This window comes from Paecilomyces variotii (genome assembly GCF_004022145.1).
Source record: "Paecilomyces variotii strain CBS 101075 chromosome Unknown C8Q69scaffold_5, whole genome shotgun sequence".
In the NCBI taxonomy this organism is placed as follows: domain Eukaryota; kingdom Fungi; phylum Ascomycota; class Eurotiomycetes; order Eurotiales; family Thermoascaceae; genus Paecilomyces; species Paecilomyces variotii.
In genome coordinates this window covers 645,770-668,219 of record NW_021167144.1, presented here as the reverse complement: position 1 = coordinate 668,219, position 22,450 = coordinate 645,770, and the positions used below count along the sequence as shown (strand labels likewise).

Genomic DNA, 22,450 nt, shown 5'->3' with positions numbered 1-22,450 from the left:
CGTCAAAGCCTCCGGCAAGAGGGTCTTCGAACAGTCCAAAATCTTGTCCGCTTTTCCAAAAACAGAGAGCTCCTTCGGTCCGAGAACCACGTGAGCTTAACCAAACAAAGTCACCGACTCTTGCGTGTTGTTACGAATTCGTCCCTCCGAATATTGACTGCTTCTATAGCGTAGAAGGTACAGTGTCGGGGCTTCTGGCATCCATCTGCTACTGTCCTCTTTGCATCAGGGACTGTATAGTATGCAGAGACCCAGAAGGTTGAGAATAAATAAATCCCCCGATGCGGATAGACCCATAACGGCAATCTGAGATAGATACGCGCTGGCTTTGATGGCTCAGAGCGGGGAGTGGGACCTCTTCAACGCATCGATCGTTGTTCTCGAAGCCAGCTTGAATCATTATTGTTGTTGTTGTTGTAGTTGTTGTTGACCTGTCTTTTTTTTTAAAGAAGAACATTCAGTTGACGCCCATTTGATGGCCTCGAGTATGCACCGTCAATGGACCACTGAAACCAGCATCAGTTCTATCACATTGCGTTGCCCGAATGTGCCCGTCCGCGGGGATGTAAAGTGACACGGAGGGACAAGGAAGACAACCTGTCATTATCATTGGGTGCGACAGCTTCTTTTTGCTAGCGTGTTTGGCGCAGGGGGAGGACACAGAAGTAGCGTGCGTGCGGATAAGTGAGGTCGCAGATGCACTTCAGACTCGTAGATCATTGATTATTCTTACTACTTTCTCGAGAGGCTGGTAAGTAGTTATGGTTATGATGATTGACTCGGCACTCGAGGACAGACCTTTGGCCTATTCAGGAAGGAATCGCGTGTTAGGGCTAGGGCTAGGGTTGCATGGTGATGGTGAGTCTCTCTCCGCCCGATAGTAGTATCGGTTATCTATCCTGTTGTTTCCCGCGGAGAAGGACAAATGATAATGATAATGTCATGTAATCAGATCAAATAATATCTCAAAAGGACCATTTTGTCCGGAACCAAAATTGGGTGATCTTTCCGAACAAGCTCTCGGATCAGTCAACAGCTCACTTCAGAGTCGTTAATGTTATTGCTGCAGCTCTCATGCGCCACAGACCTCACATCTGTTGGACATGACCGCAATCGGCAGTCCGTCCAGCTTCTTTAGCCTTGAACACAAGTACGGACCATAAATGCTCTCTCCTTCTGATTTCTATTATTGGCAGGTATACAGAATACATGGCATTCCAAAGGAGAAGCACCGGCATCCCACCACGTCTGCCGCCCATTTGAGTTTGGTCTTACACAGAGAGAGAAGTCCAGCCTCGCCTTGGCTTCGTGATCGTCGTCACCCGGATAACTTCACTGGCAGAGACATGCCGCTTCTCACCCCTAGACACTCGTGCCATGGATGCGGATATTCCGATATACTACTACACTACCACTCCAATACTTGTTGTGGCTGACTGGCCCTCCTGCAACCGGTAATTGAAACAGCACCCCTGGGATTATTGCGAACCGGCCGCGTCATAGTACTCGCTCCCATGTCTCTTTCATCACCCTTGTGTCTCGAGGAATGATCCTGTGAGGCCAATTTCTTTGACCTTCCCTTTTGACAATCATGCCGCGCGATCAATTTATCACCATGGTTGTTATTATTGAACCTTCTTTTGAAACATGCAAGTTTCAGCCCCTCTGCTCGAAGCTTACCATCCCTTAGATAGTCAAGCGGTTACGATCGCCCGTTGTGGTCCCATATCTTGCAACTACATCCGCCTGGCCGGTCCCCATCGCGATACGGGCACGCTGCGGGCTGCTGCGACGGCCGCTGTCCCTCCCACTCTCGACGGGCGCCATGACCACGTGTGAATCGGTATCTCTTGCTGGATTTCCCAGTGCTATCTACTCCGAGAGAATGCGATCGTATCGGTCATCCTCTCGTGATAAGTAATATGCCGGACGATGAGCGAGCGTACAGACCAGTCAACACATGGCAAAACTTGCCCCGACCTTGCGCCGTGGCTGCATTCTAAATCAAGTCTCGGCTGCGGTCTTCTCGGTCGAGACGTACTTGTATAAAGGATCACCGGTAATTATCGCCGAGTCATTTGTCTTTTGACCTATCATGCCCTGGTTTTCGAGTAAACAATCATCCCAATAGCTGAAGGCTCACTTATGAGCTGCCAAGTAGCACAGTTCTAGAACTTGAACATTTTCGCTACGCTTAAAACCGGCTTTTGTGTGCTGAGTTCACGTTCTACATACTGCAAAATGCACGAGTCAAATCACAGCTATATATCCCCTTGCTAGAGCCGCTCCGTCCCCCCTAATCAGATCGCGACCGTGTGTTCAGGTCCCTTCTAATCAATATTGGTCGTTATCGACACGAAATCCGGGGTCTGAAAACATCCATCTCCAACCAGACAAGCAGAGAGACCCCTCGTATGATAAATAGCTAGCCCGCGGACCCAGTAGTCTAGATAAGATCTGATGTGGCTGACCATGTTCCCCATTTTCAGGCAGATTATGGAGTCATCGTGCTTTAGGAATATGGAGACCACCTTTTAGAGTGCAGTCCCAAGACTGTGGGTGAGGGTGGTTCTTGGGGGCCAGATCCGCATCTGCTTTGGTGCCACTTTATCCCCTGGTCTAAGTATGGAGCAGATGCTCCATCCAGCTCCACGATCGGGTGGACACCGTACTTTTGACACTGCGAGCGTTAGTAGTGCTAGATGTTTTCGAGAACACTATATGCAGCTTGTCTTTGGAGGCGTGCTTTTGGTATGATACAGGCGATTACGCTACGGTTTTGTCGTCTGGGTGTTTTCTCGGGCTTTGGATATCGAGTATCTATGCAGAATATGTATAACTGTCCAGAGCATCTCTGTCTCTCAACCTAACACAATACGAAAAGCTACATACAGAAATGCCATGTAAATACTTACTTAGAACCACACTACTACTAAGGTACAGAGAAAAAAAAGTACCATCTAACTTTTCAGAACTACATAGTCAATAATAACCACACAGGACACACTCTAGAAGCACACTATCGCTTCTTCCCTCCCAAAAATCACCTATACCATAGACCCCATCAACCATCAAAACACCACGCATCCATAGATCACCCAAGCCCTACAAAGAAACCTTCCCCGGACTCAAGTCACACATCTCCACCCCCACGCTATAACAACAAGCTGCGTCCACAGCCCTAAAACCAAATCCGCATGCGTGCATAAGTATACATACTTACTCCGTACTCCACGCAATTATTCCCCAGTTTACCGAACTTTGCTAACTTCCCCACCGCTCCCAGATGAGCCAGTTGATAAATATATATCTTGCCCCACATGATCAGGAAACGAGATCCATCTATTCCAGATCGAGATTACAAGAAAGAAAATCCCCGATCTCTAGGTCCAGTCGAGCTGGAGTTGGAGACTGGGGATCTACATCTAGAACAACCTGGACTGTGGACTGGCAATAGTAGAGCAAGGGTTTTTGTTGTAGGGGATGTAGTATATCTAGATATTGTATTTATGGAGAGATTATGTCTGATATCAAGTTGTAGGTAAGTATTTGCATAGACTACAGGTGGGTGATGAGGACAGGCCATATCTTATCATTAGCTGGACTTGTGGATTTACTTTCTTACTTTTAAATATCTATGGGATTTTTTTTTTCGGTGGTATAACTTGCAATCTATCTCTTAGATATAGGAATCGACCCGGCCTATAGCTTATCGTCCTGCTATTTGTTCTCGACTGCTCACGTACAACAAAGCCTTACCAAGTATCATCTGAGGGTATAATATCTCGCTCGACCCGACCAAACTTGAAGGCATAACAAGGTGTCGACAAAACTGTACTGTTTCATGAGACCAACAGCATCCTCATCAACATGTTGTCCATCCAAGCTAGAGATGTACTGATTTCATATCCACTGTGGATATCCCCATGATGTATTCTGTTTCTGATCATGATAAGCTTTATCGTGTACGGGGATAATTAGTTATATGTTAGCCATGCATTAGTGTAAGAGATTTGAATCTACTGTTCCTATTCTAATATCACGAGTGTGATCATGCAGAGACCATGGAAGAAAGAGGTGAAACGCCAAGTATATGTATGCCTTTACTTAGACGACGGTAGATCAGATCAAAAAGGGAGAAGAGGAAGGAATATATCTCAATTCCAAGTATAAGTAAACTGTATTCCACACTGTCACTAATAGTATCTTCAGTAGCATCTAGATATTCGCTTCCGTCCTTATATTATGTTGGAAGATACGAATAAAAAGATAGGCCAAAACATAACCTTACTCCTATCCCTATGATTTTCACCTAACTCAATAACTGCATCTATTCATCGAAACTCTCAAGAGCATCGATAACCTCAGGAATTGCACAAAGTGTCATCTAGATACTTTTCTCACCCTTCTAGAGAAATCAACGAAAGTTCTATTCCAGGTAGATAATAAATTGTCTCTCTATTCCCCCGCTGCTCATAGTAAATAGAAGAAAATTGAATTGACCCCTCAATTTCCCACCCATTACGCCATTTAACATAAGAAACCACAAATCTAAAAAAGAAGAAGAAGAAGAAGAAACACAACATCTACACACCCCACCGACTCCATATCATCAATACCCAAATACCAAATACCAAATACCAAATACCAAATACCAAATACCAAATACCAAATACCAAATACCAATCCCTCTTTATCTCCTCTTACTTATTCCTCATCCCAGCTAGAAATAAGACTAGCCTCTATATTCCATCCATCCTACGATCCAAGAATTAACATAATACGGACCTAGACTAATGTATGTATATATCGAAATACCAAGCCAAATAAATAAATAAGTTTCAAAAGCAAAGGGACTGCTACTACATCACCTCCTAATAGCAGCTAACTAACTAACCAACACTATATAGTCACTGTAGTGTATGTATATATATGGTTAAATATGCTAGAATCCGTACATTATGCTTATAATGTCGTCACACCTCCTACGTTAATATTACACAGCGTTTGAACCCCTTGATTGTTTTGCGTATTTAGCTAGGTATAAAGTGTCTTATCGAGTTATTGACAATATACATACAAGCGTACTAAAATAGATGGGCTTGGTACAGTGCATATGGTGAGCTGTTCGCATCGATACCACCATGTGATGTGCCGAGACATGTAGAAAGGCATGATAAGACTTCGTCAGGAACGAGGCTGGGGCATGCGTGAAGAGGGAGCAACACTGGGGAGTAAACTGTAGTCTTGCTTATATGATTCGAGGCTTTGAAAAAAAAAATACGGTCTCATCATAGGTCTGTATCGTTAACTTTTACTATGCTATGATGTGTTTGTTTCAATCATGATATATTCGATCCCACTTGACTTATACAGAACTGGAACTCCGTAAGAAAGTTAAACTAAGAAAGAAAAAATCACTTCTTATCCAGCCCCTGAGCTATATCGGACCCTGTCGATTCCAACGTACCGGGCTGGTCTCCTTCGATGCCCTCGACTACTGTGGTAGTTGGCTCTGTTGCATAGATGTTATGAGTGACATTGACCTTGGGCCCCTTGAACCATTTCTTTGCATCAACGAACCACCAGACAGTGATGATGAACATCGGGCCGCCATAGACGACGCATGTCCAGTTCATCAAATCGAGGGTGAGATCCTTGCCGGTGGCTGAGGGTAGACAAAGAATCGGGAGCATGAGCAGAACAAAAGCCACTCCTGCAGCGCCAATGGGCTTTCCAAAGGGGCCGAGATGCCAGGGGCCGCGACGGAAGCGGTTTCCAACGAAACAGACCCGGACGAAGATGGGGATGGCGAACGCAAAGAACTGTGCAATGGCGCCGATAGAGAAGAGAGCACCGATAGCGACATCACCACCAAAGATAAGCAGACACATCAGAATTCCCAGTATGCAATTTACCACGACCGCGTTCACCGGCGTCTTGGTGGTCTTGTTCACCTTCTTCCACACCGTCGAGAAGGGGAAACAATCGTCACGAGCATACGCGTAGGTGACTCGTGATGCAGACACCATGCAGCCCTGACCCATGAAGAAGCCGCAGATAATGGTCAATGCCAGGATGGCAAGGGCAGTCTTCCGAGGCATGACTTGGAGCAGATATGAAGCCCACGGTTGGCCAAGGTCTGAATCAAGTATCGCGTTAATGTCCAGGACGGTGTAAGCTACGACCAGTTGAAGAAACCACCCGAAGGTACCCCCTACGATAGAAGTCAACACGATGGCACGGGGAGCAGCGACATTAGCGTTGGAGCACTCCTCGCTCAGGTGGAAAGGGCTGTCGTATCCCGACAGACACCATATAACGCTCAAAAATGACATCAATACAGCCACACCGTCCGGGAAATCGGTCAGATTGGTAATAGTGCCCCAGACCTCCTTGGAAGATGAGAACTTGGGACTGTTTTTTGTGCCAGCCGGGATGAGTATGATGACAACGATGAGAGCGAGCATATTGAAGGTCGATCCGTACGAATTGAACTTGGCAATCCACCCGGTGGGCATACTGCTAATGCCGCTGTGGATGATCAAGATGAGCGTGGTCAGAAGGAAGGTCTGGTAGTTCGTGGGGACATAATCCGGGTTGGTAATTGACCCTGCAGCGAGAATCATCGCGGCCAGAGCGTAGTCGACAGAGGGCGCAGCCGTGATCTGTCCCAGCCAGTTCGACCATCCGGTGAGCCATGCAGCAAAAGGGCCCCAGCCAGGGGGAGCTAAGACGGCGGCAGCATAATAGAGCCCTCCACTAAACGATATCAGTCGTTGTATTCCTACACTATATCGTCTGCAATGGAAAAACCGACCTTGTTGGCATAGCAGAGCACAGCTCAGCCATAGCCATTGCAACGCATTGGATGAAGACCATGGCAATTATCCAACCCCAGACCATACCTGCCGTGCCCGCGTATCCCATTCCTGTAGCAGTCAGCATCTCGCCCACCATGAATCCAAGAACGCGTCATGTCGAGACATACCATAGTACATAGTACTGGCAAATGAAGGGAGCAGGCCCAAAACCGCAAAGCTGACGCAGAAAGTCGACCACAGGGAGAACTCCCGCTTGAATTCTTGTCTATAACCCAGGGCCATAATCACTTCCTCATCTGCGTCCATCGGATGGTCCGAGATGGGGACGTCCCCGTCCGGGAGAACAGACGTGACGGGATCATGGTTGATGTCGCGGTATACACCGTGTGTCTTCGAGGTGATGATGTCGCTCATCTCTGATGTCCTCGACCGCTCTGGAGGGTCCTAACGTTGGCCAGCAATGTCGAAGACGAGTATTACACCAACTCCTCCAAAGGAGCTCGATCCAGTGCGTCTGGGTATATATGACACAGGCCAGTCCGCCATGACCCCCGGTCTGTGTAAGATTAGCAGCGAGGGGCCACTCCAGATATCCTGTGGAGTCATGCCGGTAGGATATCAGACGTCGGGCGGCTATACCAGGAAGAGTACCAAAAGGGGCATGTCCAGCCAGATAACAGCGCCTCTGAATGTTTTTAAGCGAATGATAATGTCGAGGTGGTATCTGGAGTGACGGACGGGGTCATCCTAGCACAAGATCTGCCCGCCGGCTTCTCCGCACAAGATACACAAGTGACAAAGACCCGGTTAAGCTCTGCTATGAACCACGATGACACCCCGCGCTTAGAGGCAAGCCTGGTCTTAGATAGTTCTTGTTGGTCCTGCTGTGTTGCCCATCAGGGCAACTGCAAGCGTTGTGACATCCGTTATCGTTCTCCATCGTCCAGGTAGTTTTGTCTATCAGGATTCAGGACCGAAAATGTCATTGGCGTTATGTCACGTCCGGGGAATATTGATGATAATGATAAATGATAAACGCACACTTTCCGGCTTGATGCAGGGCCAGAGATAAGCCCGGGCTCGCTCGTGTTATTGGGTGTCTAGTCGAATTCTTAGTCTAAGTAAGCGTTTGCTCGTCCACGGTTGGACTTGCCATGACGGGGTAGAGCCCGTCTTCTCGAAGACTGGGATACGCTTCCCCGTACCTCTTATTATCTCTGCTAGCAGCCCGAGGCCATGCGAGTAGAAGTATATTTCCTAACTGTTCTTTGAGGCTCCAGGGACAGGCGACGATGAATTCGAATGGTCTTTGTCGTGTGGGGTAGTGAGACCTGGGCGATGTTTCCGAATGCAATTACTGTCTACGAGCAAGATACAGCGGCCATATGACAAGGTTTCTATATGCGATTCAAAACATGCTATGCTACAGCGCAGTTCCTTCCTGGAAACGTCAAACGGAACTTCCCATCCAATTGCTTCTCCCGCGATACAACCCCTCATACCACAGGCGGCCACAATTGAACATAGTCACAGCACAGTGCGTTTAGAAGGGCTGAAAGAAAAGTTAGCTAAGCCCTCGAATCATACGAATAATTCCGATAGAATCCCACTGTAATCCAATGCGCACATGGCAGACTCCCGACGGGACACTGTCGTAAGCTGCTCACAAAGGAGCGCTGGAACCAATGTACAACCAGACCAGTGGGATAATAAGCAATAGGGAATGAAACAGGCGAACTTACGTTGTCCTCCGGGGGGATTCTCCGGTCATAGTATTCGCCCAGCACGGGAACCTTCTGGAGGATATCCTGTCGGACACGGGGAACCTCGCTGAAGAAAAAGAGGGCGAAGATACCAGCAGAGATACCGAAGGTGGCGGCAACGGTACCACTGTAATCGAAGATCAATCAGTAAGAGCCGATTGATAGCAATCACGCAGAATGGACAGTAGGAATACTTACGCCTTGAAGAGATGGCCAGGGGTGATGCCGTGGAAGTGAGGCTGAGGAGCGTACCTATACGCACCAAAGTCCGAAGTCAGTCAATGTTCAAAAGACATCATGCCTGAAGGCATATTCCATCTGTATTCCACCACGTTCGTGTCTCTTCTTCCTGCTTTGCAAATAATGTCCCACACAGCCATATTCCGACCAACGTCCCAAATTTTCTTCCACAAGAGGCATGAACCAATCGTTGCAGGCCTTGTTCCTGATTCTTCGTATGCAATGGGCACGATTGAGGGGATAGACTGGGACGCTATCGGGGGAAATCTCACTTTGGCGCATATGGGGAGTGGTAGGTAGAGACCGCAAGGCGGCGGGGAGAAGGTGTGAAGACCTATAATGTCGAAGTTCCACTTGTCAGCCATAATACATCACAGAATGAAGCCATAGCCTCTAAGTATCCCATTTTCCAGCCCGCGCCGGTCGCCGAGGACATGTTTGCAGATGACGTCCCTGGAACCATCCTCATCACATCCGAAACGCCGACCGGCCGAATTCACGTCCTAGAACTTCAATTGCAAAGACACAGATAACGTACCATTTTGACTTGCGTCTGAAAGAGAGAGGAGAATGAGACGGTCGCTCAATCGGCGTGTGCAGGCTCGAAGTCGAGGTGAGAGATGTCGTCGACGAAAACCGGGAGCTTCTTCTCGTGTCTGCGGCCCCGGACGGCTGGCAGTCGCCGGGCTTGGCGTGGTGGGCCAATCAGGTCAAGTGTCGTTTTACATGTCACGTGACAACGTATATGCACCAATAAGGCGCACCGCATTTGACGCTCATCCAGCCATACTATAGATATGGATGAGGATTGGGTATCATCTCAATAAAATGCGAGGATAGTCATACTCTCGTGTACCTTGACTGGAAACAATTTCATTTTGGGTATTATGTACCGTACGTTGTTGGCTGGAACACGCGGTGCAGTCAAAAAATATGCATACGGGTACCGGGCAGCAAAAGCCTCGAAAAGACGATCATTATTACAGACGCGCACTGCAAGGACGGTCTCAATCCAAGGTACTGTAGACGCTGAAATTCAACCAACACACTCCGTAGTCCCCTGAGAAAAAGAATAAGAATCCCACATGTCCCCGTGTATAGGTCCCCTGGGACCAAGCCACGTCCCGCGCCGCGGCGCTGCTACTCTCAAGATGTCTCAATTTCAGACCTCACATCTTGGACAGTTGATCCCCTTTCCCAATGCAAACAAAAAAGACGAATAAGTTGGGTAATACACTTCCGCTCATCGTCTAGGGATCAAAAAATCGGAACATATGAACATGTGAATAGAAGGAAAAGACAAAGCCAGAAAGTAGTGCAACTGGATTATTAGTCAACCTTTCCGGTCGAACCACCGTTCAGCAAGCCCTCCTTTCCATCTAGATGGAAAAAGCCACCGCTGCCTCCACCGAGAATACCTCCAGGTCCAGCGAGCCCTCGTTTGATGAGCTTACCCCGAGCCAGGTAGACGGAGACGAGCAAGGAGGCGGCCAGAATGGAGAGAGTGATCCACGGGTGAACGAAGAGAAAAGAGCGAGTATGGAAGAACACAGCCTCAAATAGACCAATGGTCGACTTCGACTTAATCTTGGGGGGAGAGGCAATGACAAGTGGAATGGTTTCGAGAATAGAGGTACGAGAGGGCAGGATGGGTGAACCACTAGCAGCGGTATCCCAATAGCGTCGGTTCTAGACAACGTTAGTTGAATGTTACAAGTGGAAAGAGCAGAGAATACTTACGTCTTGATCGTTGATAATGACACGCTCTCCATTTTTCACATCAACACCGTAGGTGGTTCGGAGCCATCTTTCCCAGAAATCACCGTCCACCCATGCGAAACCAACCTGCTTTTTGTCGTTTTCACGGATGGTGATTCGCATACTCTTTGCTGCACGCAACGCGCGCTGGTCGTTTCGGTCGTCAGCTTCCTCGATGCGAAGCTGCTTGGCATCACGAAGCTCCTGTCTCTCGAGCTGGAAGAGGTGGGTTTGCTTGTCCATCCATTCAAGGGCAGCATTCTTTAGCTCCCTCTTGTCCAGGATGAACTCGTCCGCACGCTTCCTACTCAGGATACCAAGCACAACGTACTTGCCGTCCATGATCTCACGGGCATTAGAGGCAGTAAGCTCGGGGACAATGGGCAGCCACACGGTCTGCATCCATGAGAGAACCTGGCGGAAGTCCCTTGTGTCCTTGGGGGCCAACGCACTGTAATAGCTGGGACGTCCGTCTCTAGACACAAGGAGTCGAGGCCACGTCGAGACCTTGAATCGCTCGGATAGCGCTGTATCGTTGGACTTGACCAGCCGAGCATGGCCGACTAGACTCAGCGTCAAGCGCTCCAAGGCAGCGAAATCCTCCGATGTCGTAGCATGATCATATAGGTAAAGGAAGATGACTTCCTCCTTCTCTTCCAATTCCTTGAATGTGGCAGCGTCCACGTACTGGACACCCGATCCCACATCGACTGCTTTCTTAGCATAGTTGACCAGATCGCCTAGGCCACGGAGACCGTCATACTCGACCCTCTCTCCGCCCCGGAAAAAGTACATAGTCGGGAATCCCTTGATACGCGCATCTTTGCACAGCCTGGGCTCAGCGTCACAGTTCACCTCGCCAACGTTCAAAACGCCCTTCATCTCCTTGGCCATCGCAAGCCAGTTCGGGGCGAGCGCTTGGCAGTGTGAACACCATGGTGCGTAGAATTTCACGAACCACGGGTCGCGTGTAGTCGTCACAAGCTTCTGGAAAGACTCTGCGGTTAAAGGAACCGAGACGCCTTGCGGATTGGGGATAACAGTGGGCTTGGGGTCTTTTTTGGCAGTGGTAGACTTGTCGGCGGCAGTTTTGCTAGCCAGGTGAGCAGCCTGCTCGTTGTGCTTTTCACCAGCCTTGACTCCAGCTTCTCGATCCTTGTCCTTAGCGGCTGGCTTGTCAGGCTCTGCCTTGGTATCAACGCTTTTAGCCCCTGGAGGTGGCAGTTTAACGCCTTTTCTAGGCCGGGAGCCAGGGCGGATAAGTTCCAACTTCTCTTCGATGTACTGGCTCAGACCATCAATAGTCTTCTTTCCAGCGTATTGTTCCACAAATTCACCATTGTGGTAGAGGTTAAACGTCGGCCACTCTCTGATGTTAAGTCTTTTGGTGCAGAAATCGCCGTAGGAGAGACAATTGATAGAGGCAAAATGGAAATTATAGAAACCGTGGAAGGAATTCAGGGATGAGTGCGTGTCAGCAGATTTGGCAGTAGATGTCGAGAGCGGATCCGATGTCTGATGGAAGATCAGTATAGTCTATTTTTAGCAGTCATAACAAGAACACCTACATAGTAAAATTCATAGAGCGTTTGCCACGTGGGGGCGATTTGCTGACAGTGAGGGCAACTCGGAGAATAGTGTTTAACAAGCCTGCTCTGTCGTGAGCTGATGTCCATCCATAGGCAGTTAGTCCCAGTATCCAGGGTAGGCATACCAGTATCCGTCCTTGATAGTCTCATCGAAATCCTCCGGTGTTAACTCCTTCATAGGAGGAACCTTGACCCCGTTGAAGACAGTGCCTGGCGCATCAGAGTCTGCCTGTCCATCCTTGTGTGCTGGGGCCGCGGCCTCTTCTCTCTTGACGAGGCGGGGCGATGGGTTCGAGACGGCATGGATGGAATCTTCAGAGGGAACGGCGAGGGTTGGAACGGTGAGGAGCGAAAGGAGCGACCACACCAGCAAAGAAGGCTTCATGCTGGCGGACGGTCTAGGTCAGCGACCTGAACGAGATGAAAGCTTTCCAAATGGAGGGAGAAACGAGAGTAGTGGTGCGTTTAGGAAGAGAAATCGAACTGCGGCAGTCACAGGTGGCACATCGGACGACCAGGCGATGGTCTACCGTTTGGAGCGCCGACTTGGACGCTTGTCAACACCTCACGGTTCGCAGCAGTGCCTGCACCTCAGAAGAAACACGCTGGTGCTATGCAGTGCTGTGCAGCATCTGAACAAGTGGATGATTATCAGAGCGGAACAGAGACGACCCCTTGAGACTCTCGAGCCTCCTTTGATGTTTCGCAGCCGGGGGATTCTGGCCGTTGCTCGATTCGGCTTGGCCGGGAATCGATGTTTATCCGCTCCGGCCAGGCGGCTCACCACCATCGACCTGCGCATCGAACAACGGCGAGATATCCGGATACCTGCCACAGCCACTTGCAATTCGGTTTCTACCAACCCGTATCCGGGTCAATTGTATTCTTTCTGTCCCGTACACCCTCAAGATGAGGTCCGCTCTTCGGTTGCTGGCCAACGTCAAGCCGGGCCGCTACCTCGAGCCCTTCACTCCCACCGGTTTGACCGGTCTCGTCACTCACCCTAGTCCGCGCCCGACTCTGATCTACCTATACACCACCACTCTCGAGAAGCTTAAGGCTTTCCCCGAGTCGTCAGCTTACCGTCAGGCTACCGAGGCTCTTACGCGACACCGTCTGCAAATCGTCGAGTCTACCAAGCCACCAGGATTTGAGACATGGCTGGAGCGCGTGAAGAAAACCGTCGAGGCTGAGCCGGATCGTTTCCAGAAACTTCGTCGTGCGGATGGCTCTTACACTTTTGCTGCTAAGCAGCAGGATGACTTTGTCGACCACAACCCCCGCGGTAACGAGTGGGATGGTGAAGTTCTTGAGCCCACCACCGAAGGCCCCGCCCGTACCCCGGAAGAAGAAGCCCGGTGGCACGAGGCCATTGAAGAGTCTACTGCGGCCAAAATGAAGGACTCGGATTTTGAGACCGAGAGCATGCAGTGGGAGAACGAGCCCGCTCTGGAGGCAGAGCAGTATGTAGCCCAGTCATAGCCCAGCGTACGCCTTGCCGTCTAAACTAACCGGCCCTTAGGGTTTCCGAGATCGAGAAGAAGATCGGTGCTGGTCTGATCGAGGAAGTTATCCAGGTCGCTGAAGGCGAGCTGAAGCTTGTCGATGAATTGGCCAAGGCCAAGGTGTAAGTGAATCGGACATTAACCCCCTGATTGCGTGTCTGATACTGACATGGTTCGCAGTTGGGAGGAACTCGAGGAGAAGCCCAAACCAGGACAGTGGGAGTACTTTGCCCGCACATCGGATGCCTCCAGCAAGGTGTAAACGATATGTGCGCGGTTAAAGACTACTTGTATTTATTAATGGCCTGCCGTTGATGTGGACGGATATAACACATTCATGTGTCAATCAATCCTTTTTTTCGTGTATTTCTTGTATTTCACTGCACGGGAATGGCTTCCTGTCTCATACTAGAACTTGTATTAGGGCATAGATCTAGAAACGCCCTGTCAGCAAGCTATATCGACATAGGATGTATTGATCTGCGAAATGATAGTCAACAGGAAAAGTATACTTTTACAGAAAATTACCATTGTGTTTGATCTCTTTATACCATGCCTGCCAATTGGCTGACCACTTTTTCTCTTTTCTTTGCACGAACTCTATGATTTATTTTGGGCTTAGTTACTAGTCGTAAGAGCCTCATGTATGTTGGTAGCTCAGAATGTAACTAAGCACACGAAAACGAAAAGATGCTGTACTAAAGCGGAGCATAGAGCCTTTATTAGCTTCGGTCTTTAAACATATCCCATTCCAATTCCACATACGACCCTATATTCATAAGGGAGATCTTTCGAGGACTAGTTAATTACGCAGCCAGCATCGATTGCCATAACTAAGTACTAAGTAGCCTTTTTCTGCCACCCAAGGCGGTGATGTAGAGCACACGCTAACCGGTTTTAGACAGCTGGTGGGACTGCGGCCGGAGTCCCCAACTGGACACATCAGGGACAAGGAGGACACCAGTTTAAGAAAGACCATATCTTGGATTCCCCCTTTATTTCAACCCAGCGCTTTGGGGAATAGAGGGATTTACAACTGAATCACCAGAGGCGAAGTCTCCCGCTGCCACAGGAGTGGGATAACCTTGAAACCAGGAAGGCCTTTCCGTGGCCGCACACAGTCGCGCGTTTCTCCCACCTAAAGGCGAGAACATGCGGTTGGACATCAAGGTACGCCGCTTCGTCTGAACTTTTGGTGTATAGTATTCTCGGGAGACGAATACTATTTGAAGTCCTGCGATTGGAGTGAATTATGGAAATGCTGACTGCCATTGCGACGTACAGCGTCAGCTCTTCGCCCGCTCGGAGCGGGTCAAGGGCATTGACTTCCATCCAACAGAGCCATGGGTAAGGGGAAACTGATCTGACCTTTTCTTTGACACTGCTAACAGTATCCTAGATCCTGACTACATTATACAGCGGTGTGTTGCGATCGGGCGGTGTGAGATGGTTTAGAGTTATGCTGATGCGCAGTCGCAGGCCACGTCTACATTTGGTCCTATGAGACTCAGGTGCGCCTGGCCACTATAGCACGCGCGGGACGACGATTACTGACAGTCTCCTCTGTTTATAGTCAATTATCAAGACATTCGAGCTCACCGATGTCCCTGTTCGAGCCGGTCGCTTTATTGCCCGCAAGAATTGGATTGTTTGCGGTTCCGATGACTTCCAACTTCGCGTCTACAACTATAACACCTCGGAGAAGATCACGTCGTTCGAAGCTCACCCGGATTATATTCGTTCCATTGCTGTCCACCCGACTCAACCCTTCGTCCTTACTGCCTCCGATGACATGACAATCAAGCTCTGGGACTGGGATAAGGGCTGGAAATGCGTTCAGGTCTTTGAGGGCCATAACCACTATGTCATGGGACTGGCTATCAACCCCAAGGACACTAACACCTTTGCTTCTGCGTGTCTTGACCGCACAGTCAAGATCTGGAGTCTGGGTTCTAGCCATCCGAATTTCACTCTCGAGGCGCACGAGACGAAGGGTGTGAACCATGTCGACTATTATCCCCAGGCTGACAAGCCTTATCTCCTGACCACATCCGATGACAAGACGGTCAAGGTATGGGATTATACCACCAAAGCACTCATTGCGACACTGGAGGGGCACACCAGCAATGTCTCATTCGCCTGTTACCACCCCGAGTTGCCGGTCATCATTTCCGGTTCCGAAGATGGAACGATCAAGATCTGGCACGCCAACACATACAGACTGGAGCAGTCGCTGAGTTACGGTCTCGAAAGAGCTTGGTGTGTCAGTTACCAGCGTGGCAAGCAGGCTATTGCCATGGGTTTCGATGATGGAGCCGTTGTGGTCAAGATGGGTAGAGAAGAACCGGCTGTTTCTATGGATGGTTCTGGCAAGATTGTCTGGGCCAGACACAACGAGGTTGTCTCGACAGTGATCAAGGGTGCCGATGCGTCGGTCAAAGACGGGTCTCCTCTTTCTCTCCCGACCAAGGAGCTGGGATCATGCGAAGTCTATCCGCAGACGCTATCGCACTCTCCCAACGGTCGATTCGTCTCTGTTTGCGGGGACGGTGAATACATCATCTATACGGCCCTTGCATGGCGCAACAAGGCTTTCGGACAGGCCTTGGATTTCGCCTGGGGCGCCAAGGATAACAGTAATGACTATGCCATCCGAGAGTCGACGACCAGTGTCAAGATCTTCAAGAACTTCAAGGAAAAGAGCGGAGGTCTGGATGTTGGTTTCCAGGCTGAAGGTCTCACTGGAGGTGTACTACTCGGTGTCAAGGGCCAGAGCGGTATCGGAATGTTCGACTGGGAGACAGGCAACTTGGTGCGACGTATTGAAGTTGACCCAAAGGATGTAAGTGCATATCGTGTGACAAAAAGGTTTGATGAAAGATTAACTGACTTCCCTAGGTCTACTGGTCTGAATCTGGCGAGCTGGTCACGCTGGCTTGTGAAGATACCTTCTATGTGCTCCGCTTCTCGCGAGAGAACTACATCAATGGCTTGAACGCAGGCGAAGCCGACGAGGATGGAGTGGAGTCAGCGTTTGAAGTGGTTACTGATATCAATGAAACCGTTCGAACTGGAGAGTGGGTCGGTGACTGCTTCATTTACACCAACTCGACCAACCGCCTCAACTACCTGGTCGGTGATCAGACCTACACCATCTCCCACTTTGACCAGCCCATGTACCTTCTGGGCTACCTCCCTCGTGATGGCCGCATCTATCTTTCTGACAAGGATGTCAACGTTGTCTCTTTTGCCCTGTCGTTGTCAGTGGTCGAGTACCAGACTCTGGTACTCCGTGGAGACATGGATGCTGCTGCTGAGCTCCTGCCAGATATTCCAGCAGACCAGATGAACAAGATTGCCCGCTTCCTGGAGGGTCAAGGCTACAAGGAGATGGCCTTGGATGTGGCAACCGATCCTGAGCACAGATTCGAGCTTGCTCTGTCCCTCAACAAGCTGGACGTTGCTCTTGAGATTGCCCGCGAGGCAGATGTGGAGCATAAATGGAAAATAGTCGGCGATGCCGCTCTGTCCGCCTGGAACTTTGCCCTTGCAGAGGAGTGTTTCGAGAAGGCCAAGGACTTCGGCTCCCTATTACTCCTCTACACTGCTAGCGCCAACGCAGAGGGCCTTCGATCCGTAGCAGAGAAGGCATCCGCTGCTAGTCTACACAACGTTGCGTTCTCCGCCCTTTGGGAGGCTAGAGATATTGATGGTTGTATTGATATTCTGGTCAAGACGAACCGCCTCACAGAGGCTGCTCTTTTCGCCCAGACATACAAGCCCTCGCGTGCTCCGGCTCTGGTCGTCCAGTGGAAGAAATCACTCGAGGCTTCGGGCAAGACAAAGATCTCCCGCCTCATTGGTGTTCCTCCGGGCGCCCCGGAGGATGTTCAAACTGACGATGACCTGTTCCCCGAGTGGGATGAATACCTGCGACTAGAGAAGGAAGGTCCCGCTCCTGAGCCCCCATCGTCAGAGTCGCTTATCGACGTGGAGGGCGATGGTGCCCAGACTGCGGCTAATGGAGAGCCCGAAGTCCAGACTACTGCCGAAGCTGAAGAGGAAGAGGAAGAGGAAGAGGAGGCAGAAGCATGAATCTAGAGCTTCAAATCCACAACGCCAGCCCTCTCAACGCCGAGTCTAAGTCGCATGACCAGACCACGACCAAGCTGGGGCCAACAATCTGCTTCTCATGTTGGAGGGGGGCATTCTCACCCCGCCCCTTCCCTTGGCTGCTTCACTTCAGCTGTTTTTTTCTTTCTCTTTCTCTTTCTCTTCTTCCTCTCTTAATCCTTTTCCCAGCACTTGGCGGTCTGTTTTGTTCAATCGGAATGGAATCGTGTCGGATCGATTTCGGTAGAAAATCGCATCGAAACTGAAACTGAGTTGTTTTTTATTGTACTGAATCGAGATGAATATGAATATGAAAAGACTTTGGATCCTTTTTTTTTCTTCTTAGTTTCTTCTTCTTCTTCTCGAAACCCCGTTTCACTACCTTCTGCCCATGTAGAATCCTCTTCTTTCGGGGCAAAGATGGATATTTATATATATATATATATATATTTCACTCATTTCCTCCTCCCGTCTTCTTCTGGCCAAAAGCATCACCAGAACGATATTAGCGGGTTAGGTTTTATAGGAAGATTGTTCTGATATAATGAGGTAGACCAAGAGGGTACAAGCCGTGTAGAAGTGAACGATCTGATAATTATCTCAGTGCAAGTCGTCGAAGTACGAGGTTGAATTGAGTATTCCCTTGCTCAGCTGTAAGGCAAAAGATGGTACAGGTCATACAGTTCAAGAGATGGTTGCCTGATTTGCGGGTATTAGGTTGGTCCAGGAGACTACGAATTATAGACCTAATCATGGTAGGCGACAGTTTTCAGAGATCTCTTATATTTGTTGTTGCTCTACATTGAGTCGGTCCCAGCGAAGGGCCCAGACAACGTGAGAAAACGAACGGCGAGACTAAGAGATCCATACCATGGAAACAATTGACGAGAGAGAGAAAACAGGACCGAATAAACCGATTGAACAAGGGAGTCTTTGAGGGAGAAAGAAAAAAACAGTTTATGACTTAATTTGAGTTCCACGCCAATTGCATGCATTTCGCGAACGTTTGAGACGAACTGGGATCGGACCGGCGGATCGAAACAGACAACACTTGTGTGAACAAAGCCCAGGAATCTCGCGAGGAAACCAGGTAAATACGATCGGGGGTATGTTGGGTGAACGGTGAGAAAATTCAGTCTTTGGCTGCTTTCCTTTTCCTCCTCGGCCTGTATGTTTCCGAAGAGACGGGCAACATAAGCAACAAAGAACGGAAAGCTGACACAGCAAGGACTTGATGGAGGAAGGAGGGTGGCGTGGGCTATGCAAGGGACCTGCCTGTGTGAAGCGCGAGCGATCGAAGAGAAAGAGAACTGCACCCGACTGTGAAGAGCCACATCGCCGTTGAAAGAAAATCTAGATCCAGAGAAGAAAAGACTGCATGCAAGATACCGCGAATTCGACACCACGGTCAGATCTGAGAAACAGCGGAAGTCTAGCGGCATGTGAAAAAAAGAAAAGAACGAAAAAAAAAATGAAGAGGTACAAACGGGACTCGTTTCGATTGAACCGTCGAAAGCGACAGGCTGCGCATTGACGACAATACCTATTCGAAAGGAAAACGGGACACTGAGCCTGCAGCTGCTTACTCCGGGATGCTGCCGAAAGATGGATCCTTCACACTACCTCCGGCGTCACCTAACCCAGCAACGGGACGGTTGTAAGACCATCCTTCGAACTGTTGCTGCATGGTCTGCGACAGGACCGGTCCATCGACGTATGAGTCCGTAGGGGCTTCGGAAGTGAACTCGCGATCAAAGTTGGCGGTGTCGCGGGCATCAACCTGCACGGTGTCAGACATCAACTCAGATTAAAGATATAGCGAGGAGTTTATACTTACCACATTGGGACGGAAGCTTGGCTCATACTTCCTCTGGAGGAGCTTACGCCAATCAATGTTGGAGAAGAAGTGGTGAGCCTTGATGTCAGCCGCACCATTGGCGCCCAGACGACGCTGAGGGTCACGGTCGAGCAGACGCGTGAGCAGGTCTCGCGCGGCAGCAGGCACGATATCATGACTGGGGAACGTCAATGGCTCCTGCAAGATCTTGCGATACATTTCGTTGGTGTTTTCATCATAGAATGGTGGAAGACCCGTCAACATCTCATAAAGCAAGACACCAAGAGTCCACCAATCGACGGACTTGGTGTAACCATTACCCATCAAGAGCTCAGGAGCAAGGTATTCCGGTGTTCCGCAGAAAGCTAATATGGTCAGCAGTTTCCAGGGAAATCTGGACACGAGGTATGAGCTTACTGTTCGTGCGGTCCTCATCTTTCATGTCGAGCTTGCAGAGACCGAAGTCGCAGAGGGCAATGTGTCCTGTATAATCAAGCAGAATGTTTTCCGGCTTGAGATCACGGTAGATGACCTTGAAACCGTGCAAACATTCCAAGGCACAGAGAAGCTCTGCTGTGTAGAATCGCGCCCGGTTGATGTCGAATCGCTGTTCCTTCTGCAAGTGGTGGAAAAGTTCACCACCGTTGACGAATGCCAACACCAGGTAGAGCTTTTCTGGCGACTGGAAAGAGAACTTGAGAGGAACGATGAACGGGTTGTTGATCTGTGCAAGCACAGATCTTTCAGCGAGAGTATGGGCGACTTCGGAACGAGAAATGATATGAGCCTTGCGAATGGTCTTCAGGGCGTAGATCCGGCCGGTATCTTTCTTCCTGTTGGGGAGATTAGCATCGAGCGCGAGAAAATAGAGTGTCTCTTTTCACCGGAGATACTCACATGACCTGCATGACCTTGCCAAAACTGCCCTTTCCAACAACTTTTAGAAGTTCAAAGTCCTCCAACTTCATGCTGCGCTGCTTGTTCTCGACGAATGACACGCCAATCTTAATCGAACCCGTACCGAATTGCAGATCCAGCCATTCTGCTCCCAGCTGACCCATTGTCCGCTCCTGCTCAGCATGAGCAGCAGCGGCCTTCTGGTTATCCTTCTTGCTCAACTTGGGATCGTCCACGTACGGCTTGGTCTCTTCAAAGCGGGGGTGCACCTTGACGGCTCCCAAGAAGATATCCTCGCTGCGACCAGCACCAGGCCGGGCAGCAGGATTCCGCAGGTACAGCTGGACGCTCAATTCTGTCTGACGGGAAACATCGAACTTGAAGGAGGTGTTGTCACCAGCCCACAGGGGGTTCTCAGGGGAGCCTGACACAGCATCTACAAAGACCTGATTCTTATCGAAATCGAGCAGGGCATATGGAAGATATTTGCTCGAGTATCGACCGTGGATAGTGGGGGCAGCGTTGATACCGCCGCTTGTCGACTGCGGTCGGTTACTCGCGACATAGGAGCTAGCGGGACCATTGGTGTGCGAAGAGGATGAACTGGGACGAACAGAGGAACTGTAGGCACCACTGTTCTGAAAGTGAGAGTTGAAGATCTGTTGATAGTGAGGCGAAAGCGAGAAGCTCTTTCCCTCATGAAGTGTCACGATAAGGATACCAGGTTTCGTCGGGGGTGCTGGTGGTGAAACCAAAGCCTCTGAGGCCGCTGTGTTCACATGGTGTCAGATCTGCATTCACTTGTTGGTGACCCGACCCGTAAATTCACTTACAGATCCCATTGGCACTGGCCGTATTTATACTGGGGGGATGAGATGACACGGGTGTCTCCTCCGCCGCTTCACCCTTAATCGTGGACGTCGACGACGAGCGACCAAAGGACTGCGCCAGAGGTGCCAGATGAGTCTCCTTCAGCTCTGGTTATGAATTGTCAGTTGATCCTTCATCGTCTTCTTCTTCCCTCGACCCGACCTGGCGCCAAAGGGGAATATCAGACGCGAAACTAGGGAAACGTACTCTTGGTGAGTTTCCACGACATCTTTGTCGACAGTGCGATTGTACACGACAAAGAACACCAGCAGACAGTCCTGTTTGAGGGACAACCCAGGGCAACTGCAGTGATCGAGGGGAGAGGTTAATAATTTCGATGCCGTTGGCCGTACACCGAACTGTTACAGCCACAGCCGGTTGTAAGCAACGCACACAACAGCCGAGTGTTTCGGACGCGGACAGGAGCCACAGAGGTAAAGATACTGGGACGGGAAGGGCAGATAAGTGCTCCGTGACGAACGACAGAATCTAGAAGCACAGCACGAGGAAGAAGAGAGCGAAAGACCCCTGGGGACGAGGGAGTCTGAGACAACAAGTTGGGGTGGGAACAGGAGACTCGGAGGGATCGATCGATTCCGTTTGGGGGGAGGGGAAGGGCTGCCTGAGGCGTGCGGCTGACTGACCAAGTACCATAGTACTGTAGTACTGTCCACACCGACTGGCCGATCAGCCAGTGAGAACGCCGCCTTGAGCCTCACCGCCCGGGGGCCGTCCCCCCACGTGATCGCAACGAGGCGGTGCACGCGTGCCGGTGGCTGAGAGCCACAGCCAGCCAATCAGGATGGCCCGCAAGCAGCCGCGCCCAACAACCGCCCGCAAAGACGCTCTGGTTCCCCGGAAGACGACCAGAGTCACCGCCAGCTGCAACACTAACACCTCCAGTCTAGCTGCAACAACCGCGCGCAAGACCACCACCAACAATAATCATCCCCTTCCCCCGCCCAATTATTCGCCCCCGAAGCGCTCCAGCTCAACAACCCCTGCCGCTCCTCGAAAACAGCCCGTCTCGTCGCAACCACGCGTCTCCACTCGA

The 22,450-nt window shown here is 50.1% G+C and overlaps 7 protein-coding genes across 7 annotated transcripts; 2 read left to right on the top strand and 5 right to left on the bottom strand.

Annotated features, from left to right (window-relative positions):
* Positions 1–5,417: 5,417 nt before the first annotated feature.
* C8Q69DRAFT_402023 (amino acid permease) lies at positions 5,418–7,238 on the bottom strand (the record flags this gene model as incomplete). The annotated part of the gene is made up of 3 exons (XM_028627950.1): positions 5,418–6,762; positions 6,821–6,932; positions 6,992–7,238. 3 exons carry the CDS (start codon positions 7,236–7,238, stop codon positions 5,418–5,420), a joined length of 1,704 nt encoding a protein of 567 aa, XP_028485207.1.
* Positions 7,239–8,207: 969 nt separating this feature from the next.
* On the bottom strand, positions 8,208–9,477 carry C8Q69DRAFT_466440 (ubiquinol-cytochrome-c reductase complex subunit-domain-containing protein). Its single transcript, XM_028630561.1, has 5 exons — positions 9,366–9,477; positions 9,100–9,161; positions 8,786–8,839; positions 8,567–8,714; positions 8,208–8,376 (listed from the first exon to the last, which is right to left on the bottom strand). The coding sequence occupies exons 1-5, from the start codon at positions 9,366–9,368 to the stop codon at positions 8,368–8,370; spliced, it is 276 nt and encodes a 91-aa protein (XP_028485206.1). The 5' UTR covers positions 9,369–9,477; the 3' UTR covers positions 8,208–8,367.
* A 195-nt stretch (positions 9,478–9,672) lies between these two features.
* C8Q69DRAFT_466437 (putative disulfide isomerase) lies at positions 9,673–12,971 on the bottom strand. The gene is made up of 4 exons (XM_028630560.1): positions 12,300–12,971; positions 12,154–12,235; positions 10,568–12,100; positions 9,673–10,516 (listed from the first exon to the last, which is right to left on the bottom strand). Exons 1-4 carry the CDS (start codon positions 12,557–12,559, stop codon positions 10,157–10,159), a joined length of 2,235 nt encoding a protein of 744 aa, XP_028485205.1. The 5' UTR covers positions 12,560–12,971; the 3' UTR covers positions 9,673–10,156.
* C8Q69DRAFT_466435 (ETC complex I subunit conserved region-domain-containing protein) lies at positions 12,972–14,405 on the top strand. The gene is made up of 3 exons (XM_028630559.1): positions 12,972–13,637; positions 13,697–13,801; positions 13,860–14,405. Exons 1-3 carry the CDS (start codon positions 13,084–13,086, stop codon positions 13,939–13,941), a joined length of 741 nt encoding a protein of 246 aa, XP_028485204.1. The 5' UTR covers positions 12,972–13,083; the 3' UTR covers positions 13,942–14,405.
* A 164-nt stretch (positions 14,406–14,569) lies between these two features.
* C8Q69DRAFT_258739 (putative COPI vesicle coat beta) lies at positions 14,570–18,029 on the top strand. The gene is made up of 6 exons (XM_028626662.1): positions 14,570–14,849; positions 14,964–15,026; positions 15,079–15,100; positions 15,159–15,190; positions 15,253–16,521; positions 16,578–18,029. The coding sequence occupies exons 1-6, from the start codon at positions 14,832–14,834 to the stop codon at positions 17,772–17,774; spliced, it is 2,601 nt and encodes an 866-aa protein (XP_028485203.1). The 5' UTR covers positions 14,570–14,831; the 3' UTR covers positions 17,775–18,029.
* Positions 18,030–18,537: 508 nt separating this feature from the next.
* C8Q69DRAFT_258722 (hypothetical protein) lies at positions 18,538–19,606 on the bottom strand. The gene has a single exon (XM_028626661.1). The coding sequence runs from the start codon at positions 19,232–19,234 to the stop codon at positions 18,590–18,592; it is 645 nt and encodes a 214-aa protein (XP_028485202.1). The 5' UTR covers positions 19,235–19,606; the 3' UTR covers positions 18,538–18,589.
* On the bottom strand, positions 19,003–21,755 carry C8Q69DRAFT_258715 (serine/threonine-protein kinase gad8). The gene is made up of 6 exons (XM_028626660.1): positions 21,604–21,755; positions 21,360–21,503; positions 20,527–21,295; positions 20,047–20,462; positions 19,630–19,994; positions 19,003–19,572 (listed from the first exon to the last, which is right to left on the bottom strand). The coding sequence occupies exons 1-6, from the start codon at positions 21,623–21,625 to the stop codon at positions 19,375–19,377; spliced, it is 1,914 nt and encodes a 637-aa protein (XP_028485201.1). The 5' UTR covers positions 21,626–21,755; the 3' UTR covers positions 19,003–19,374.
* Positions 21,756–22,450: the final 695 nt, after the last annotated feature.

Excerpts from the sequence above, each read along its gene's own strand:
- C8Q69DRAFT_258739 (XM_028626662.1), top strand. Across the intron at positions 15,101-15,158 it reads CCTGACTACATTATACAGCG|GCCACGTCTACATTTGGTCC; the intron begins GTGTGTTGCGAT and ends GCGCAGTCGCAG. Across the intron at positions 15,191-15,252 it reads TTTGGTCCTATGAGACTCAG|TCAATTATCAAGACATTCGA; the intron begins GTGCGCCTGGCC and ends CTCTGTTTATAG.
- C8Q69DRAFT_258715 (XM_028626660.1), bottom strand. The coding sequence starts at position 21,625 with ATGTCGTGGAAACTCACCAAGA. Across the intron at positions 21,504-21,603 it reads GTCGTGGAAACTCACCAAGA|AGCTGAAGGAGACTCATCTG; the intron begins GTACGTTTCCCT and ends ATTCATAACCAG. Across the intron at positions 19,573-19,629 it reads CAAGCTTCCGTCCCAATGTG|GTTGATGCCCGCGACACCGC; the intron begins GTAAGTATAAAC and ends GACACCGTGCAG.
- C8Q69DRAFT_466435 (XM_028630559.1), top strand. The coding sequence starts at position 13,084 with ATGAGGTCCGCTCTTCGGTTGCTGGCCAACGTCAAGCCGGGCCGCTAC. Across the intron at positions 13,638-13,696 it reads CCCGCTCTGGAGGCAGAGCA|GGTTTCCGAGATCGAGAAGA; the intron begins GTATGTAGCCCA and ends ACCGGCCCTTAG. Across the intron at positions 13,802-13,859 it reads GAATTGGCCAAGGCCAAGGT|TTGGGAGGAACTCGAGGAGA; the intron begins GTAAGTGAATCG and ends CATGGTTCGCAG.
- C8Q69DRAFT_466440 (XM_028630561.1), bottom strand. Across the intron at positions 8,840-9,099 it reads CACTCCCCATATGCGCCAAA|GTACGCTCCTCAGCCTCACT; the intron begins GTGAGATTTCCC and ends TGGTGCGTATAG. Across the intron at positions 8,715-8,785 it reads CCTGGCCATCTCTTCAAGGC|TGGTACCGTTGCCGCCACCT; the intron begins GTAAGTATTCCT and ends CTTCGATTACAG.
- C8Q69DRAFT_258722 (XM_028626661.1), bottom strand. The coding sequence starts at position 19,234 with ATGCCGCTAGACTTCCGCTGTTTCTCAGATCTGACCGTGGTGTCGAAT.
- C8Q69DRAFT_466437 (XM_028630560.1), bottom strand. The coding sequence starts at position 12,559 with ATGAAGCCTTCTTTGCTGGTGTGGTCGCTCCTTTCGCTCCTCACCGTT. Across the intron at positions 12,101-12,153 it reads CGCTCTATGAATTTTACTAT|ACATCGGATCCGCTCTCGAC; the intron begins GTAGGTGTTCTT and ends ATCTTCCATCAG. Across the intron at positions 10,517-10,567 it reads TCATTATCAACGATCAAGAC|AACCGACGCTATTGGGATAC; the intron begins GTAAGTATTCTC and ends AACGTTGTCTAG.